Source organism: Vidua chalybeata, chromosome 4 (genome assembly GCF_026979565.1).
Source record: "Vidua chalybeata isolate OUT-0048 chromosome 4, bVidCha1 merged haplotype, whole genome shotgun sequence".
Taxonomy (NCBI): Eukaryota; Metazoa; Chordata; class Aves; order Passeriformes; family Viduidae; genus Vidua; species Vidua chalybeata.
This window is the reverse complement of record NC_071533.1, coordinates 60,517,168-60,537,639: the sequence shown is the minus strand read 5'-3', so window position 1 is coordinate 60,537,639 and position 20,472 is coordinate 60,517,168. Positions and strand designations below refer to the sequence as shown.

Sequence of the window (20,472 nt, the reverse complement as noted above, 5' to 3'; positions counted from 1 at the left end):
GTTAGTAGGTGCTGAGGCAACCATCTATCATTGCATACTTGAAGAACAGAAAAATAATGACTAAGGAACCTGTTGTTCCAGCAAACAAAGAGAGTTGAAAGTTGTAATTAATAAAATTCTGAGGATGAGGGATTCTTTGGAGAAATTACCTAGTGGAACAATTGATTAAAATGTTTAGTTCTTGTTGTTAGGAGATGCTTGAAAGCCAGGATGTTTCTCACAGAAGACAGATATGTTTCAATTAAATTAGAGCTGCTGAACTTAAAGAAGGAAGTAATACAGAAAAATAAATTTGGTGGCTTGGATTTTACAGGCTAGTAATGAATTCCTGAATCTATGAAGGAAAGCCTCCTACCACTGCCTCACAGTCATTAGAGAAATATTATAGCAGAAAGCTCCCATTCTCTGATTCCTTGTTTTTGTTTAAGTGCATTTACACAACTCTGAAACACTTCTTTTTTTCAAGTTGTCACAAACAGCTTGATAATAGCTGGCTGTGTCAGCAAAAGTCCTGAGACTGTAAGCAGGATGACTTAAGAGAAAACACACATCTGTATCTGCTGTGTTGCTTCAGCATCCTGTTACCTTGATCCTGCCATCACCTGCCCTCTTTCCTGGAGCAAGAAGGACTCTCCCCAGGGATCAGTGCCCTGAGGTGCTTTACCATGAATATAGGTGAAATGTTACCCAAGAAAGCTGTGTACCTCCAGCTGCAGTATCCATCTGTAGACAGGACAGAGAAGCTGGATGCTTGTATTGCCTTGGGGATATTATAGCAAATATTAGCTCTTACAGGATCTTCAGATTACTGTGAGAGATGTTGCAGGCTCAGGGTACTTCAATTGCAGGAATTTCTGTTCCTGTATATAAGGAAGAGGGGGTAAAATGGAGGAGGTTTAGTAGCTGCAGCCAACCAGCCAGCCCTGCAGCAGATTGCCATGATGAGGACAGCCATCACCAGCGTGTTTCTCTGGTTTCAAGAAATTGCAACAGAAAATAGTCTGTGGTAGATGATTACGTTTCAAAGCTAGTCTCCCAAATACTTCAAGTATTTGAGTCATTGTAAGAAAACAATTCCGTCCCATCAATTTCAAGATGGGGAGAATACATCTCTTGTGCTGTCAGGGAGGCGGTGATGATATGTCAGTGGTTTACTTTTAATTAAACTTTACTTTCATAAGGAAAGGAAAGTTTGACAAAAAAGCAAAGTGTTTCTAGATTTGCATGTCTTCATTTATGTGATTTTGAATGCAGTATCATTCCACTCTCTTGCCAAGTCTTACCAAGATCTTTGCTATGGATTTCAAATTTATTCTGAGATTGTTCTGTAGAAAAATTAGATCAATAATTTAGTGTAAGCAAAAAAAAAAAGAGAATGGGTTTAAGTTCCTGAAAGTATGTTTTTTAGGTCACAAAGAAAGTTGTGTATACATGGTCCACAACAGAAGCATACAGTGTTGTGTATTCATGTTATTTGACATGCAGGAACAAAACCCACTGAATTTTCCAGTGTGGAATTGAGTTCAGGTCGAATTTAGAGTAGTTGTATTGTATATGAAATTAGAATAATTATAATTCCAATTTAACTCTACAGATAAATGAGAATGTATTTATATGCAACATGACATATTGCATTTTCTAAAAGGTCTTGTATTTCCATCTGGTTTTAATCTCTTTCTAGAACTCTGTTGATGTTCATGAGAGACAGATACCAGCTGTTTTATTTGTATCAGCATGAAATTGAAAGTGTCCCCTCTTCCCTGCAAAGAAGGGAGTTCACCAGCCAAGAATATGAAACAGTGATGTATCAATCTAGATGGGTCAGTGAGTTTAGAACTATTTTACAAAGTCAGTAAAATTTATAGTCTATTCAGGTGCCCATTTGATCTGTTTCCCAACAGAGATAGTGAGTTGGGTTTTTTTTGCGGTGTGGTGTCAGAAATTTCTATTGGCTTTTATCTGAGGGAATGTTTTGAGTATCAGTAAAGAAAAGATCTTCCTTTTTCTGTCGGAAATGGAAGTGCAGACATACTTCATTAAAATTGCTGTAGTAGAAGTTGATACACACTGTTGTTTAATGAATGATCACTGTCCTAATTAATAAACTCATATACTGTGATATTCCTGTGCATTTCTGACTGCCATTTCATTACCCAGTATTGAGTGAATCTAGATGCAATCTAGAGATTGAATGCTCCAGATACAAGGATCTTGTTTTCTGATACAAATTTCCCGTAATCTGCGATTTCTAATAGTCCTGATTACCTTTGTACAGTTTGGAGGTTGCCAGTCTGACACGGGCAGACGCTGATCTGGAGGCCAGTCGAACACGGATCTGTAAAGAAGTGATTGCTATGATGTTGAAGAACATGGTCTTAAATCACAGCCTCTTTCCTCATGTGGAGAAGAAGATAAGTTCAATTTTCAAAAAGCGGTTTCTTGCAATGGAGGAAGAGGTTCAAGAGGAGTATGAAAGGAAGATGGTGGCTTTAACAGCTGAATGTAATCTGGAAACTAAGAAGACCATGGAGGCTCAGTGCCAAAAAGCACGAGCTGTAAATGAAGAGGCTGAGGAATTAATGAAGAAAATTAATGAAAAGGTAAATCTGGTTTTAAATCAAGATATTTTGCATCATATGTAGTTTTATGGAGATGCTTTCTCTTTTAGACTAGAACAGCTTACTTACCCTCCTACAAGAGTAAAGATCTACAATTAAATATGTTCAAAAATTCAGATGTCATAATAAGGGTAGCTGTTATTAAGAAATTGTGTTTAATTACCAGAAAATGAATTCTTCTCTAGAGAATCAGTGACATCTGAAGACAAAGGGTTGTCATTACCCTGTTTGTTTTGGGTTTTTTTTATAATCACTTATACTATTGCAAAGTGGTGTATTTTTATTTACTCTATTTTACTGCAACACTTTCTGAGATTTCAGACACTGTGTGAAGTATTTTGCACATTCAGAGCAGATCAAACCCCTGCATCATAAACCTTGCAGTCTAGGTAAAAAGCTTCCAATATTTATGTTCTATTTTTGAAGAAAAATAGAATATAAGCACAACCAAGGGCTGTTTTCCCTCTGAAATGAGTGAAGGCAAGCAGAACAATCTGTATTTTAGACAGAGCGAGGAGTGGAAATAGCCTCTGTGATAAATAACTGAAGTCAGAGTATGATTCCTTACAATGTTCCAGTCTTCCATGTCTTTTTTGAGTATATTGAATGTTTACAATAAAACTGATTTCCCCCACTCTTTTTCTTTATTATTATTTTTAACAACTTCCTGTGACTTGGAGGGATTCTGGTAAATTTTGAATATTTAATCTCTGTAAGTTTAAAATGCTAAAATGCCCCAAGTTGATGTTTCATGTTTGTTAAGAGAGTGACTTGGTGGGAACAAATAGTGCAGTTTGTTACTTACCAGTGGGGCTTTGCTTCTGGACCACAAGCGGTATTTGCATATCACATATCCATAATTGTTTAGGTCTTTTATGTCAATTCATGATTAAAGTTTTGACACACAAAGGTTTTTTTTTTGCAGAGTATGACCCATTAAAGGTACTCCAGTATGTTGAGGCTCTCAAGAAGAGCATTGTTTTATCAGGCTGTTGAATAGAGAAAATTAATGGCACAAGGCTAGTGAACCAGTAGAATTTCTTTGATATTTCCTGGTGGATTTTAAGTTGTGACTCTGTGTAGCTTTCCATACCTGTGGGATATGCTTATCCTGAACTAGAGGTGCTAGAAACACAAGAGGTGGGAAGGAAGAGATACTTGTGGGCACCTTCTTAAAGAGGAGGTGTACTGTACTCTGCAGGAGACTTTCTCCTTCTCTTGGATATAAAAGGAGTCTAGACCTCACTAAGTCTTGCCTTTGCAGAGAGAGGGGCCTGAACCCCAGTGTGTGAACCCACACTAAATACACTCTCAGCAAAGTGACTTTGCCTTGTAAGGAATGTATTGGTGTTGGGTCAGTCTGATTTGTACTAAAAATCCTGAATAGAAGGAGTAAAGCAAGCAATTAAGGCAAGTCCAGTACCTGTCCTGATCCATTTACCATATCCTATCATTGTTGTTGCTATTGATTTTTCTGTCTGTAGAAGGACCTGGGTTTATACTTGCCACAGCACGTGGTCCAGAAGGACATTCTGGAGCATGAGGGTTGGCTCACAGCCATTTTCCTGGGCAGCAGGTGCACTGACACTCGAGGGATGGCAGTGGAAAACAACTAGAGCAATAACCTCCTCCCCTTCTCAGCCAAAACATAGAATTTCTATTCCTTTTTGATTAATTATTTGCTGCCTGCAATGTGTCTCTTAGGAATGAGAAGTGAAGTGTGGAGGGCAGCTCTCCTCAAGATAATTGCAATGAAATTTAGAACAAGACTGACATTGTGACTGTTGGGTAGCTCTGGTGGCATAAGAAGCATTCTTTGCTCTGTGGGACATGTATGTTTCGATTCTATAATGACTTTATGCCATCTGAGATTAAAACTATGAATATGTAAGTCTTACTAGAGAACTAAGAGGAAGCATTTCTGACAAAGAAGCTTTTAATGTAATTGCCATGGTTGTAAATGTAAATCTAAAATGATGCTCTTGGATTAATTTGTAGAAACTGATAGTTAAAATTGGTCACCAATTATAAAAAAACTTCTGAAGATTTTTTAGTAGAATAATGTTTTTTTCTAATTTATGTTGGTTTTAAAATTATGTTTATTATTATTATTTAATTGGTACGTGTTATATGAGTCTGAGTCTGTTTAATTTTAATAGGACTTCAGGATTGATGAAACCTAAAAATTAATTTCATATATAGTCTTTGTGTTGAATTTCATGGGATTTTATATAGTTTATGTTATATAAGACTTGTGAATTCTTAAAGGACTTTATTATGCCTTGGAAGTGGTATCTGGATTAGAGACTGGCAACTGTGCAATCCTGCCATCCAAACAGGTGAAAACTATGCAAAGTGTACACTGATTCAATATTAGCCTTCACTTAAACCTGAAATGACAGTAACTAAAGTACTTATAAAATTTATATGAGCTAGTAGCACTGATACTTTAAAATATGGTGAATTCTGAAAATCGCTTCTGATGCATTTATTTCTTTCTTCTCTGCAGCCTGCTGTAGAATACAGAAGTCTTCTGGACAAGCTTCACAGACTGGAGCAGGACTGCCTGAAGAGGTTCCTTTTCATAAAGCAGGAGGAATATTTTGCAAAGGCTTATAGAGAGCTGGCTGTTACCCAAAGAAAGGAGCTCCATACTATCTTTTTTACACAGATAACAAATACCACTTCAAGGGGAGAACTGAAGGTGGAAGCAGCTAAAACATTAGTGGAAGGTTACTCTAAAATACAGGTAATAGGATAGTATCTCCATTTCTAACCTAAAGACAGAATACAAACCTGCAGTAGCTTTCAAGAAATGTTTCAGAATTAATGTTATCACTTTCATTATGAGCTTTCATAGAAAGTATTTTAAAAAATTATAATGCATTCATTATGCACATCTAGACATCTACACAACTGTATATTGAGATATATGCATATGTTCAAAACCCTAGGCATTAAGTGCTCTTATATACTTCAGAAGATGTACTGAGATCCCCAATCCAGATATGTAGATGATTGCAATTGTGGTGTGTCTGAAGTACTATGTTTATGTACTTAGGGGGGATTGAGTATCTTGAGGTTACATGATCAGGGGGTGCTGATGGAGAGTATGTTCAGGACTTAAGTTTTGTTTTCAGTTACATTTTAAACCTCTTGCAACAGAATAGCTTGAGTTGTTTCCTCATGGCTTGCTTTTTTTGTTTGGTTGGGTTTTCCTCCATTTGTGTTGAAAGTTAGTGTTCTGGATTACAAAAGTTCTGGGAGTTTTTCTTATGGCTCCTTCTTGAGGAAGAATATGATTGTTGTGGTCCTGCAGGTTGAGGGGGGAGGTTAAAAAGCAACATCTGAAAGTAGGTGTCAGAGCATGTAAGGCCCACTCCTAAAACCTGATGCACAACCTTGTATACAGAAGCTACACACGGGCCATTGTCAGAGGGAGATGCAGCAAGCACTTTGTGCAGAAGACAGTTAAGCATCCAGGTCAAAGAGGTAGAGCAAGTGAGAAAAGGTTTGACTCTGTTTTGGCTGCTCAGACATGGGTCATGTAACTAGCAGACCTTGTCTTGGCTATGTATGCTAGCAGAATGTCTGCTATAGAGCACTGTGTGCCTAACTCAGATCTCTGCCCAGACCCATCTGTAGGTATCTAAACCCTTCCTCTTTGCCACTGTTGGAAGGGGGAGCTTCTAAGCCAGCCTGTGTGCAGTGGGCTTGGCTTTCCCTAAGCTGTACTCAACATACATGGAAGATTTAGCTTTGAAGACAACTTACAGACACCTTTGAAAATGTGACCCTTTATTACATCGTAAAGAACAGTTCTGCTTACACTGGTAGGGTTGCATGTGTATGTAATTGTGAATATCTGATCAAATGACCTGTTAACTCAGGGCACTCAGGGCACAAATGTGCACTAATTGTTTGGGAAAGTACACACAGTATTGACATTATCAGGCCAAAATCTCTGCACATTATTTATTTTGTTTCGTTGAAATAACCAGGATCATTTGATGTGATCATTAGAGTTAAGTTGATACAAGCTTATTGTTTTACACTTATAGGGATTTTTTAACTTTGCCCTATTAACGAAGAAATCTGGTCTGACACTCACAGTTGTTAGCCAAAATCAGCATTACAGCTAATTAAATGTTCACATTTGTTCACATTCTTTCCTGTAGGGTGACATTGAAGAGCTAATGGATTTTTTGCAAGCTTTCAAGAAATATCATCTGAGTAAAGTATTTTCTTACAGAGAATATCTTATAAGTAAGATAAAGTCAAGGGATTCTCATGTCTCTGCTCTTATAAATGCTGCAGCAGCGCAGATATCAAGTCTCATTAACAAGACAGAAAGGTAAAGAACTCAGCTCTTTCCTTGTCAGCCATTTGACTAAATTATCTCGCAGAGAACAGACTCTTCAAAAGTCTTTTTTCTGTTACCTAGCAGGAGATTTGCATAAAACTGTTATCTTTTAGTTAATTATAAGAAAATGTTTTGTAACTGATTGACTTTGTTAGTTAAATCCCAGCAGGTGCTAAGGTGAGGTTTTGTTGTCTGTGTCCACTTTCTACGGCACAGAGATGAATTGCTGGAGCCATATGTTTGTACCCGTTTGTAATTCTGAGTTCAGTGGAAACCAGACTCCTGTGAGATTTTCAGTGTCTTTATACATCCATTATTTGTGTAAATACTCATCAGTCATGTGAAAAATCATGCCAAAGTCCATTGCAACATGTACCAGTGAAGACCATTTGTCTACATGCTTTATGCACAAATATCTGGATTTAACAGAAAAGAACAATTTTCATTCACTTGTGATTGAATGTGTTTGAGGAGCTGAACATGTAGTTTCTCTTTTTGAATTGGAAATCATTAATATTTTCTAAAGAAAATAGATTAAGCTTATAAATAATTTAACTGGAGGATTTTGACTAGTAGAGAATACACCTGTTGCAGGGGATTGAAAGGCAGGTGTCAGGGAAGTAAAAAGTAGACCTGGAAAAGGACTGTTGTAATACATTAATTCAGTTTATTTATTTGGGTGATGTGATTATAAAACTCCAGAATGTAATATCTCAGATTATTTGCTACTGTTTTATTTTCTACAGGCAAACTGAAGTAGCCTGGTATAACTCATGAGAAATTCATAATTACGTAGCATAGGCTTGTATTTCAGTTTCTAACTAGAAAGTGATTTTGGGAATGTTTACAAATTGAAGCACTAAAATTTGAGCAGCAAGAGCAGTCCAGTCTGAGTGGTTCTTTAAATTTGTAACCATGGTGTGCTCTTATTTTTCACTTTACTATTGAATCTGCTTGCTAAATATAGATACAGCTCTGTCTTAATCTGTTTTGTCCACTTTATAATAGAGTGCCTTAAACTTACTGTTATAAATGGAATTCTAAAATACAAAACTTAAATGGAGAAGAGAAAAAAGATATAGATTAGATATACCACAGATAGATGCAGTGATAAACCAGCAGATGGATATTGAGGGGAGAAGTCTTTTAAAAATGAAGGTTTAATAGTATGTTTAAAATTTATCAAATAGCAAGGCATTTTCAAATTAACATGAAAAGGCTTCTGTGTGGCTAGAAATGAATGTTATAAAAAGAAAAATAAACCCAGACCAGTTCTAGGGAAGGCTGTGAACATTTTAAATGAAGTAGAGCAGCCAGAGTTTTCAAGCTGTATTTAAATAAAATGTCCCATTTGTCTGGACTAGTTTTTGAATACTCACTGTCTTTCGAAAATCAAGTCTGGACTGTAGTGTCAAAAAGCAGGAAAGAAGAATTTAAAATATAATCTGTAATCATGGATTTAAGGGATGGCTACATAATTTATGTTTTTTCTTAAAGAGTAATAGGCAAAAGGGCAATACTTGTGGCAGTGTTTATCTTGGGTTGTTCTTGCTATCAACAGAGGTACAAGGTTCTTGATGGTTTTAAACTATAACATTGGTAAAACATTGCATTATTCTTTTGCCAGCATCTTCTTGTTCACAAGAAATTTCTTTCTTCTTCAGTCTCTTAAAAATTGAATTCAGTTATGCTGACTCATTAGGTACAAACAGTTGCAAACTCCTTTATAAATTTCTCCCAAAACTTAAATTTTTTTCAAGACCTCAAGGATTTCCTGTGTATTGTGTTTCTAAAGTGGTCAAAATATTAAAGCAAACACTTCATACTGGTCTCATTCTTCTTAATAATCACTATTTATATTTATATTTATATTTATATTTATATTTATATTTATATAGAAAGTAGTTTTCCAGCAATGTCTTGGCTGGACATTTGTGGAAGTCAGCAGTAATGCATCAGTATGAAGTTTTCTAAGAATCTCTTAAAACCTTTTCTGCTTGTAGCACTCTGCTATATAGGGGGGGCACTTAGTACCCTGAATTATTTACATGAATTGTGATCTGCACCAACAGCAAGATGCCAGTTCAACAGGTGAAATGCTGATGTAGCTAGAGTAGCATGGGCAGAGTCATGCAAGTTCTCTCTCTGTAGTTTCTCTATAGTGATGTGATTCAGCCACCATGTACATTTAGGCTTGTACAGCTTTTCTGCTTCATATCTGTCTCCCTTTTGCTTTAGTGATGCTCCTGTTCCTTTTCCAACTTTCATGAAACAATTTTCCTTTGCTGGGGTCCAGCATCCCGGAACACTGGTTCCCTGTAACATCAAATACAAAGTCCTGCTTTTTACTTCAGTGCTCTCACTCTGTATTTGCTCCTTAATTTGTTTGCTTTCATTCAATACAGAGAAGTCAAGGTCTCTCTCTGATTGACCTGTGATACCGCTGCTGTTGGTTACACACTTCACCTCTGTATCTTCCTTGGTGCTCACTGCCTTTGGGAGTATCTCCCTTTAAACATTCTTGGCATTACCACAGTATTCTCCTTCACTAAAATTCTCTTTGTTCAAAGATATGTACCTGCACATTTCTTCAGTGATTAAATTTCTGGTATGTTGAGACCTGGTAGTTCTATCATACGGTCTATACTGTTTCATTACCTTTCTCCTCTCCTTTTGTTTTGCATTTCTGTTTGGAGTCCTTTGAGACTAGGACATCTTTTATTTCTAATACTGTAATTGTTTTTATATTGTATTTATATGAAACCAGAAATGAAGATGTCTTGCCAGGATCAAGCCTTTTAGGAATTACCGTAATACCAATTAATATAAGTTGGCACATAAACAGACATGGGCTTTTGTGGTGGGATACTGCACCACCGACAGTTTTAGCTGTGGACATACTGGATCTCTAAATAAACCAACTGAAACACTGTAGACCTTTTTTTTTTTTTTAATCCTAAAAATAGATAGCTATATATCATCTTCCTGTCATTGCATGACTTTTCTTAAACTTTTTTCACATTTGCTGTGTGGTTCCAGCACATCTATCTTTTTCTATTGCAGACTCTTTTCACTGCTCTGGACAGGATTTTAATTGGATGCAGCAAACCTGGGTTTATTTCTTCAGTACAAGAAAGGATGAAGGTGTTAAAAATAATATCTTGGTTATTATCTTTCCTCACTTTCTCACCATAATTAATTACCTTTATTCACCTATCTTTTGCCTTGGGTTCAGTCAAAAAGGAAGGGGAGGACTTAGAATTACCAAAAAAACTTCGTGCTGTTAGGGAGGTTTTGACGTAACAATGAATTTTAACATTGATTAGTTTCAAGGCAGAAATTATCTGGCCAAGAATGATGCTTGGTGGATTACTCTTAAAATACTGAAAGGTATCTTGATCCTCTTTGCAGATTAAAGAAATGCAATAGATAGACTTTGAAAAAGGTCTTCAAAAGGAGAATCTCTTTCGTTGACATAACTGTGATAAAGCAGATCTGAGTTTCTATCCAGCACATACATTATATGGGAGTGATGTTTCATGGCTTGCTCAGATAGTTGTGGATGCTTGAGCAGAAGATGGGGGTGTGAATTACAGGTTCTGGCCACCTTGGTTACAGTGCAGTGGGTACAAACAAGCTAATTTGATAATTTCCTGATTTATTTTAGCTCTTATTTTGAGGATTTTGGTTGGAATTAAGTTGTCACAGTAGCAATAAATCCTAATAAAACAAAATGAGACTCTCCTTTCTGGAGAAGGGCTTGCTTGCCACATTTAGATGCAACTTTAATTTAGGAATTGGGCCAGGTATCACACTGAAATGAAGCTTTGAAAGCCCTGACTTCATCTGAGTCCTGACTCTGTAATTTTTGAGAAAATGGGGACTGGATAGGTTAATTTGAAGGTATCTGTATAACATCCAGGTTCAGGTCAGGAATTGGTGCTTTCAATTCAAAGTTCCATGTTGACCTTTTCAAAACCACATTTTTTAAGTCCACTGTGCTGAATAGAAGTTATAACTCACAAATGTCCAACAGCCTGGTCTGAATTAAGATATTCTTTTATTCTTCTTGAATAAGAAAGATTTAGGGAGCTTGTAGTATAAATGTAATAGCAGGTAAGTCCTGAAATTCAATTTGAGTTTGTGGAGGGGGAGATTTTTTTAACTGTTGCAGGCACTGTGGAGATCTTGCTTTCTATTTGACATTAAATACTGTAGCAACTGGAGGTAGACCATAGTCTTGAACTTCCACTTGAAAGCACTGTGGGCTTATGACTGACAATTTGCTGTTTCAGATAATTGAATTTTGCTATTATTTTGAATTTTTTATAATTCTTCTGATGTAAATTTAGTAGGGAGTATCAATATAAGTATTTTGTGGATATGATTGCTTTGTCTATTAAAAATAATTTTTCTTTTTACTTTATTGCATACTTTAAAGAGAGATTTGTTTTTAATGAGGAGAAGGAGTTGTAAAAGACATATGAAATGGCATTCCAGGGGCATTAAATGAAAAAAAATTAAATATGCATAATATATAAGATTTAAAATGTCTCATTTGAATATCACTTATATTACAAACTGATATGTAATTGGTTTTGCACTTGCCTGTCCTGTCTGTCCTTCCTTTCTGTCTGTCCTTCCCATCTGTCCATCCTTCTTCTCATTTCTTTTCCATACACCTTCACAAACTGCCTCAATTCTGTTCATCTCTGAGATTGTCCTTTGATTATCTCCTTCCTTATTTGATTCTCCCAGGTATCACTGCTAAAGAAACAAAGATCATTATTTGTGTCTATTTTGCTGAGCCTTTTTATGGTGCTAATTGCCTCAGATATCCTTTTGCTCTTAAGAATTTGGGATAACAGCCTTCAAACACTGTTATTACAGAGCAGGTCATCTACCTGAAAGTCATTTGGGAGTCCTGCTGGACCGAGCTGAGGCTGAAATTAATTTTGTTAAACAGAAATTTGATCATGATTTAAAACAAGAAAAGCAGAAGCTTTGCCAGAAACTCATTAGCAAGCGAAGGCAGGAAATGCTGCAAAAGGTAATTATTTTCAATGTTTTTATTTTCATTGGGCTTATCATGAATTATAAATTGAATTAATTGAAAAATAAATTGTAGTTCTTAAAACAGGAGTCAATGCTGCCAGGAGCATGGTTTAAAATAAGTGCCAGTTGGTTTTAGCTATGTACCACCATGTTCTATATTAGTCATGCAGTAATTCATAGCTTCTTTCAGAAAAACCTGCAAGAAAGTAACTTAACTTCAGCTTAGCTGGAGAAACTTCTGAAGCTCCTCTGCTTAGTGTAATGTGTCCAAGGAGGTCATGACAAGGTTCTGTAACATGTAGACAGGCAAAAGCCAGCTCAGGTTCAGGAACTGGTGAGGAAGATGGTTCAGATGACAGTCACCATTTTCTGTGGGTTTCCTGGCCATGTGTGACCTGAGTGAATTCAGTAGCACAGTTAAAATTCAACTACAAACCAAAACTATTTAAAAGATGCTCTACCTGTGGTTGCTTGTGGTAAAGCTCATGTCATCTCAGCCATTTAAAAATCAAAGGTAACTCCAAAAGAAACAGGTCATCTCATAATCTAAGGAGACTTGCAGGTGATCTGCCAGGGAGTTGCTGTCCAAAGGTATACTTCAAAGTTACCTTTCTCTGCCTAAAAGATGTAGGAAAAACTATCTTGGATTAAGTGATAGTTCTTAAGATGACCCAGTTTAGGTGAGGTGGATCTTATCTTTTGCAGGATGTGTTTCACTGCTTTGTGTTCTTTAACAAATACCAGTGTAAGCATAGACAGCTGGCCTGGAGATGGTGACATAATCTATTACATTTATTCTCAGTGTAGGTAGCTTTGGTTTAGCTTTCCAATGAAACTGCAAGATGGGGAAAATTTAAAAAAAAAACAAACAACTTTTTGTCATTTTTAAAAATGTTTTTCCTTCTTTGCTATTTGATCCAGATTCACTTCTGGAATATTCCAGATCACTGAAGTTCAGCTAGCTAAGATGATGTTAAACCACATGATGATACATTTATTTAGGTGTTAGCTCTTTTATCTAGCAACAGTTCATATTATCACAGCCCTTGTATCTAACAATAGTCAGAGTTATCACAGACTTCCTAGGTGCTCACAAAGCCAATCTGTTTAGGGCTGGGTTGGCCTCTGGACAGTGAAAAGCATTTTCGAGAACATGGAAAAGCGAAAGTATGAAATTTTGCATTGCTATGAAATTCATACTTAGGGAGCTAGAATTCAAGATGTTCTTTTTTCTTAACTTTGTTCCTCTTTTTGGTAAATGAATCAGCAGAAAGAGCATCAGAAGGAGCAGCTGTCACTTGGAGACCCCTTCAAAACTACTGATGACATCTCTCAATATCTGAGACACTGGAAAAATCTTCTGAGTGATCACACCATTGAATTTGAAGAGCTTACTGAAAAGCTTGACAATGAGGCCAGCGAAGAGCTGAAGGAGCTTCTATTTAGCCTAGCAGAGAAAGCTGTTGAAGAGCTTAAACGTGTTCAGTGTGGAGTGCTTGTGCAAGAGCTGGTCAAGCTCCATGTGCCAAAATTGTTCCTCCAAGAAGCTGTGGAGGAGCACAAAAAAGAGATGGTAATTAAACACACAGAGCTCGAAAGGGAAGAACATGACAAGAACATGGCTGCTGAAGAGCTGCTTCAGCTCACCAGGCAGAAGCTAAGCCAAGAGCTGGAAACGGGCATCTCGGAACAAAAGAAAAGAAGGAGCTGGGAGCAGTCAATATTCATGCAAGTATCTCTCTGCACTCTTTTCTTAGTTCCTGTGGCAAGTAGAAGAGGACTGGGAGTTTTCACACCTGTCCAGTTGTAATTCCTAATGATCAATTCTCTATTGGGCACTTAGGAAATGCCAGTTAGTATGTCAGACCTAATTGGCCCCAAGTCTAAGTTCAATATATTCTTTCTAGCCACAAGTCAAGCCTTACTCATCAGGTTTGGTTTAAGCTTTGGCACAGTATTTCCACATAGTCCCTTAGTACACAGTGCAGTGTCTGCCTGTCCAGCTCATGGCTCCATGTGTCAGACTGGGTTGTTCTGGCTTGTGGACTGAGTGTCCCTGGCACCAAGCCCTGAGCCAGACAGACATCATGACACAGGCAGCACTGCAGAGAGGAGTTGTGGCCCCTGGAAGTGTTAGGGCCATTGCTGCCTGCTACAGTGTGAGCCTGGGGAGGTGGGAAAGCAGGTGGTGGCCTTGCCACAGATGGGAGACCTTGCACAGGGAGAGCCCATGGCTGTGGCCAGGAGTGGTTGTGCCTCAGCAGGCAGCAAGGTCCCTGAGATCAGGGAATGTTCATGAGCATTTCTTCTGAGCTTTCAAGTACTTTTCTGTCTGGTTGTTTGATTGCCTCAATATTTGCAGTACTACATTTCCTATACAATGTCTATTTAATAGGAAACATTGTTAGAAACATGGGAACATGAAAAAACAAAATTGCAGCTTTAGGGGAAAACAACTGGAACAAGGAAACCTATAATAAGCTGTGTGGCTCTGAAGAAAATGTACCAGGCATAAGAGATTGAACAGGGAGGGAGAAAAAAGCAAAAAAAAAAAAAAAAAAAGACACTCTCAAAAGTTTCTCCTTTATACCTTCATGCCTCCTCTTTAAAGCAAAATAGATTTGTATGGGCAGTTTTATCCAGACAGAATAAGTTTTCCTAGCACATGTTGTAAAACCATATAACAGGAATATAAAAAGAAACTTTACCCATTACATTTGCTTTGCTAAAGAAGAAAATTCCATTTTTCCCATTGTTTTGATTCTAATTTCAAGGGCTTTGTACTTCATTCAGCATTTTAAATACTTTTCTGTGAGTCATTTATATGCATTTTCTAGCTTGTCTTTACTATCTCTTTTTTACATTGCTAAGAGCAGACCTGCAGGAATATGGAAGTAGATTGTATGACCCAGCAGGACTTTACCGTTTCTAACTTAGAATTCCGTAATAACTCTGTTCAAACCTGCAGTGTGCCTGTCATATTTGTTAGAGGCTATCTTTATTTGAAGCAGCAGTAAGCTGTTTGGGTTTTTTTTCAGTAAAATGCAGGAAAATATATACAAAAAAAAAAAAAAAGCAGCAAAAACTGTCCTATCAATAGCCCCTTAAAATCCATCACAGTCTTTTTCCAGTCCATGGTATGTCAGTTATGGTGGTTTGATGACAGATGCCAGCTCTCATGTTTATGTTCTCATCTGCTATCTAGTTTTCACAAAGCATTATTTTGAATGATAGCTTTACATTTTTGTTGCTTATTAAAGAGACCATGGGTTAGTCCAAAATATTTGTGAAGATTGTTAATGCTTACAGTCCTTTTTAAATATAGACATATAGCAAAACTCTATTTGCTGTATTTTATTTCATATCTCTCTATATATATCTATGTGTGTGGATTTGTAGCATGGTTTTTCTTCCATGAGTCTAAGACAAAATGACAAATGGTTAAGTATACTATAAATAATCGTTTGGAGTAGTCTTGTCTTAAAGTAAACAGCTTTTTGAAGCTCATGCATTAAAAGTATATTAACTGTTCTTTGCTGAGTCAGTAGAAAGAAAAAAGGATTTCTAAACTCAAATATTTTAGTGAAATTATGAGGTAGTATAGGTCTGGTATGCATTAAATAAAAGTATCAGTACTAATAAAACATGCAATATAATACATTTTTCAATGAAAAGTACTCTTTAAAAAACATGCTGTTCATGTTTTAAATACAAACATTTTTTATTGTATATGTTTGTGGAATAAAAGAAATTTCCAAACAAATACATTATTTTTTGTGATATATTCTTAAGGAAATAAGATAAACAAGGTAAGAAGATGAGTGTAGTCTGTGGTTAATTAGAACTGAGCATGCTTTATTTTTAAGTCAACTTCATTTTTACCTGATGATCAGTTCCGTAGAGATCTGTGTTGAGAACCTTATTTCTACAAAATGGGATCTTTGAATAATTCAAATTACTTTTAAAATATATTGCATTTTTCAGACTGCAAAGCGCCTTTTTGCAGTTAATAGCTGGAACCATTGTTATCTGTTGATCGAAGAGATGGCACATACATTTATAATAGAGAGAGGTTTTATTTTATTTTTTCTTTCTCAGTAGCTGTGACTGCTAAGTGCTGGGAAACAGCACAGAGAGGCTTTATGGGAAGCTTTTATCTTGATTTCAGCTGAAGTTTAGGGATTGTATTGTCTGAAGAGGTGGAAGGATTCTATGCATGGGAAATATGCTAAAAATGTTAATTTATTTTTAAAATATTCAAAAGCTGTTTTCCTTTGAAAATGAAGTTTTACATTCTAGGAAGCTCTGTATGCAGAATCCAAGGTATCCACAGGAGTATTTTGTACATGCTGAGCGATTCATTGCTGTGTGTGGAATCACTAACTGGTACATGAAGTAGACCAAAAAAAGATGATCTCTGCTGAGTAGAGTGTTTATGTGCATGTCTCTTACATTTTATGCAATATTGCCTAAATCACTAAACAGCAAATGGCTCTTGTGTTTTTTTAACAGGCAACTTCTAAGTTTACCCCTCTCACTCTCAGAAGAGGAGTTGCTTAGAATGAGGCAAGAGTTGCACTGCTGCTTCTCCCAGGTGGACAGCAGCTTGGCGTGGCCCAAGATAAGAGCAAGAACCTTGCTTCAGGCTTTTGAAGTGGAGCAGAGGAACACTGAGGTGCTCAAAGTTGAGCAGAATTTAGCAATGACCACCGAACAGGTGGGAACAGCGTGGGATCAGTGTGGAGATGTGGGAGGGGTTCCTGGGGGTACCTGTGGCTGCTGGCATTGGCTGCAGATCTGGGTCTGTAGCTTCTTCATAGGTGCAAAAGCAATGCACATTTTTCTTGTCTGCATGGACCAGTGCACTTAAAGATAATTGTTTGGGCAGCCGTTGGATAAATAGGTTTTTTTCACATACACCTGTGTATTTCTGTTGCTTTTGTGAAAGTTTTGGGAGTTTCTGAAAAAGAAACTTCTACTTTGTTTTGTCTGTTTAGAAAAGTAAAGTTCCTGAGTTCAATGGCCTTTCTTGGCAAGAAATTTGGCATGATTTTTGTTTCTTGTTTCCAAAAGATTTAAGTGTATGCAGACAGTTTGGGGTTATTTCCCCATGTCTAAATATGTAGAAGATGAGGCATACTCAAGGTTAGAGAAATATTTCCAACAAGAAGTCTATCTGCCTATCAAATTTAACACTTTTTAAAGAACCCTGTGGTGTTTAATTCCTTCAGTAAAGTGTAAAAGCTGTGGAATTATAAATGGTTTTCAGTTCTTATAAAGTATGGGGGCCAAAAATGTCTCCTGTATTAGTTGTGTCTGATGCCATCTTAAAAAGGAGGACTTGCCCTTGCTTTGTTTTGGTTCAGTTATGTTTTCTAAACATGTAAACTACGCTGGGTTAATTATGCTAGGAATTAGCCTCGTTCAAAGCCTTAATAGTTTCTAAAGTACTAAAGGAGGGAAATGACTTTGCAAAACCTTACAGTTGAACAGATGTTATCATTTCCCCGAGAGTACATCTACTTAGTTGGTATTCTTGTAAAGAAATAGAAAGGTCAAGAGTAATTTGATTACATGGAATGGTGCTTCTTAATATTATCATGGTTCATTTGTGATTCACAGACTGTGTGTTGAAAACAATGTAGATCTTAAATTAATATTCTTTGTTCATTTTTAACTGTGCTGAGGAGACAATGTATCAGTTAAAATCTTCTCTTATTCTTACTGCTAAAGCTTGTTTAAAATCAAATTTATATGCTATGAGTTTTCATGGAAAGGATGAATATATAATTCTACTTGAAAGAATTTTTTTTAAAATTCTAACTTTATCTGAATGTCCAAAATGAATGTTCTAAATTAATAGGCAGCACCTTCATTTCAGATCTACTTTCTTAGTGAAAGTCATAATTTCCAAGTGTTTCATTATTTGGTGGATGTGCCAATAATACCAAGTAATAATTTTAACATTAGCATCCTCATATACCTCTTACAAATAAAGTATTTTTGCTCATCTTGTTACAGCAGCATTCTAAAGTGGGGAAAATGGGATCCAGGAATAGAAATAAGTTAGATATTCTGAAGAAATCTTTACAGGACAAAATTTTAATTTATGAAGACTCAGTGAAAAGTGAAAATTTGAATAGGGTAAGTACAATCTTTTCTGGATTGAGGTCAAAACCTAGATCTTTAGTAATTAAAGATTGACGGTATTCTATTAATGTGAATAAGAACCAGGGAAAAAAGTGTAAATGATGCATCTCATTATTGTTGCCTGCATTTATCAAGATACTGCATTTCACACTTAATAGTTTTTGCTTTGTTTTAATTTTTGCATCTTAGTTACAGAACTGGTTTTATGTCTCGTCCCTTTTTCTTCCAGTGATTCTGGGGCTTGGTGTGTGCAAGATTGCAAGGCTCCCCTAGATCCTTTGTTTTCTAGGAAGACACTCAAAACATGGGAGGTGCTTCAATGCATGCTTCAGCTGAGCAGCATTTAGTTACTGGACATCTGCTAGTGCTGCTGAAAATCCAAAAGTAGATTCTTAGATCCAAAAGCTTTTTGGGTAGGGTCTGAGTTTATTTGTACAGAGCTAATTGAAAGGAAGTCTTGATTCTGGTGGGTACTTTTAAAAACACACAGCCCCACGCAGTCTAAAGTTAATTCTTGAGAAATGAGTGGGGCCAATCTTAATACAGGATTTTGAAGGCTTTTTACTTCCCTGCTAACAGATGTTCCAAGAGATCTTTCACATGTGTACAACATGGATAATATTAGTTTTGCATGTCAGGAGGACATTGCAATGATAACTTTGTTAAACACAGGTGGTGTACAGCAGTAGAAACTATGCACAACAAGCAGGTGTCATTGGTAAATAAAATTGTTAGATAAAAAAAAGTTTCAAAAGTGATTACAAGATCATTTTTTGTACCAACTGGGGCAAAAGCTGGTTTTATACCTATTTCTTAGCTTTTTATACCTGTATCCTGAAAAATGAAAAATACTGGGTCAGCATGTTAATTCAGAAATAGTTTCACTTTTATGTGAGTCCAACACATTGTTTGATTTGGTTGCAGATGAAAAAAGCAAATGTTTATCTAGTCTAGCACCCAGTCTTTGAAAGTGAGAGCAGGTGCTTGGGCAAGACTGCAACAAGAAGGCAAGTGTGTTCTAGCACTCTTCACTAGTTTGATAAGTGTGATCTGAGAATGTTCTAAACCTTTAACAGAGGCATTGAAATTTTGACTTCAATACCTAATGCCCTGATCTTCAACATTTAGATGGTTTTGGTACTCTTCCTTGATTGCACATCAGATTATGGGCTAAGCTTTAGAGGCAAAAAAGTACTGAATACTTGTTTCGTAAATGTAAGGCAGTAAATACTGTCCTACATTTTTATTAGAATCTTGTTTTAAAATTGGAAATTTAGCTTCTCTAAACCTCTTTGTTCCAGTTTGATATGCACCATCTGGCATAGCTGTTGTTGTTCTAATTGTATGGCTGGTGTCAGAGCTGGCAAGAGTCAGAAAGAAACTCGTGGCTAGGGGTAGAGAGTAATACCAGCTGAGTGATGCAGCATTTTGTTTGTTTAAGAGGAGTTCATTTGCTGTATAATGTTGAAGGTGTTTCAACACCCTTGTTGTAAAATACTGTGAAATATTTATTCCTATTTTAAAACATTTATATTAATGTTAATTTAAAGTATGAATTAATAAATATGTTTAAAATATTAAATATTTCTATCTGTTCTAAAATATTTTTTCCTTATATTTAGTATAAATCTACCGTCTTGTAGTTAAAACAATTGCAGAAGGCCCTGCTAAGTGGTTTATTCCCATCTTTCCCCCTTAAGTATTGAAAGGCTGCAGGAAGGTGTTCTCTGACCCTTTTCTTCTCCAGGAGAGATATGGAGAATATCACATGAGCAACAGAATATCACAAGCTTATTTGGTTCCAAATACTATTTTATATTTGCCTCGCTGTCCTGGAGTGACTTTATGATGCTGGTACCTCCACACCAGCACCAGCAACCAGTGCACTCTCTCTACTAGATAATAGATTTGTATGATACACAAGCACTTTTAGCAGGTCTTCTATCAGAGAAAATCTGTGGGCATCATATTAAATATTTATCATCTTAGGTTCTAACTATGTCTGCATGATTGAAGTATTCTTAAATGCTTGTTTAAAACTAATCATAAGTAGAGTCAATGACGTATATACATAATTGTGATAAACATGAATAGGAAGCTGATAGGGTTTTTAATTTTTTTAGTACATACAATTTTGATTTGTGCAAAGATATTCTGGCCAGAGTCAGGTTTTGTGCCAATGGGAAGTGTTACAGTGTCTAGGTTTACAGGTGACCTTTCTGGTGTTGTATTTCACTAACAGGGTAATTGCTGTAAGTCTTCATTATATTTTGAGAGGCAAAATGG

The 20,472-nt window shown here is 36.4% G+C and overlaps 1 protein-coding gene across 3 annotated transcripts in view; it reads left to right on the top strand.

Moving 5' to 3' along the window:
• Positions 1–20,472, top strand: part of EVC2 (EvC ciliary complex subunit 2) — a 61,315-nt gene that overhangs the window by 30,214 nt on the left and 10,629 nt on the right. The window contains exons 10-16 of one of the 3 annotated variants that reach the window (XM_053940357.1): positions 2,276–2,600; positions 5,128–5,367; positions 6,797–6,972; positions 11,872–12,031; positions 13,307–13,764; positions 16,549–16,753; positions 18,058–18,180. In XM_053940357.1, the coding sequence (XP_053796332.1) occupies positions 2,276–2,600; positions 5,128–5,367; positions 6,797–6,972; positions 11,872–12,031; positions 13,307–13,764; positions 16,549–16,753; positions 18,058–18,180 (1,687 nt within the window). Of the gene's footprint in view, positions 1–2,275; positions 2,601–5,127; positions 5,368–6,796; positions 6,973–11,871; positions 12,032–13,303; positions 13,765–16,548; positions 16,754–18,057; positions 18,181–20,472 lie in introns of all 3 variants that reach the window. The other 2 variants (XM_053940359.1, XM_053940356.1) reach the window with 2 other exon arrangements.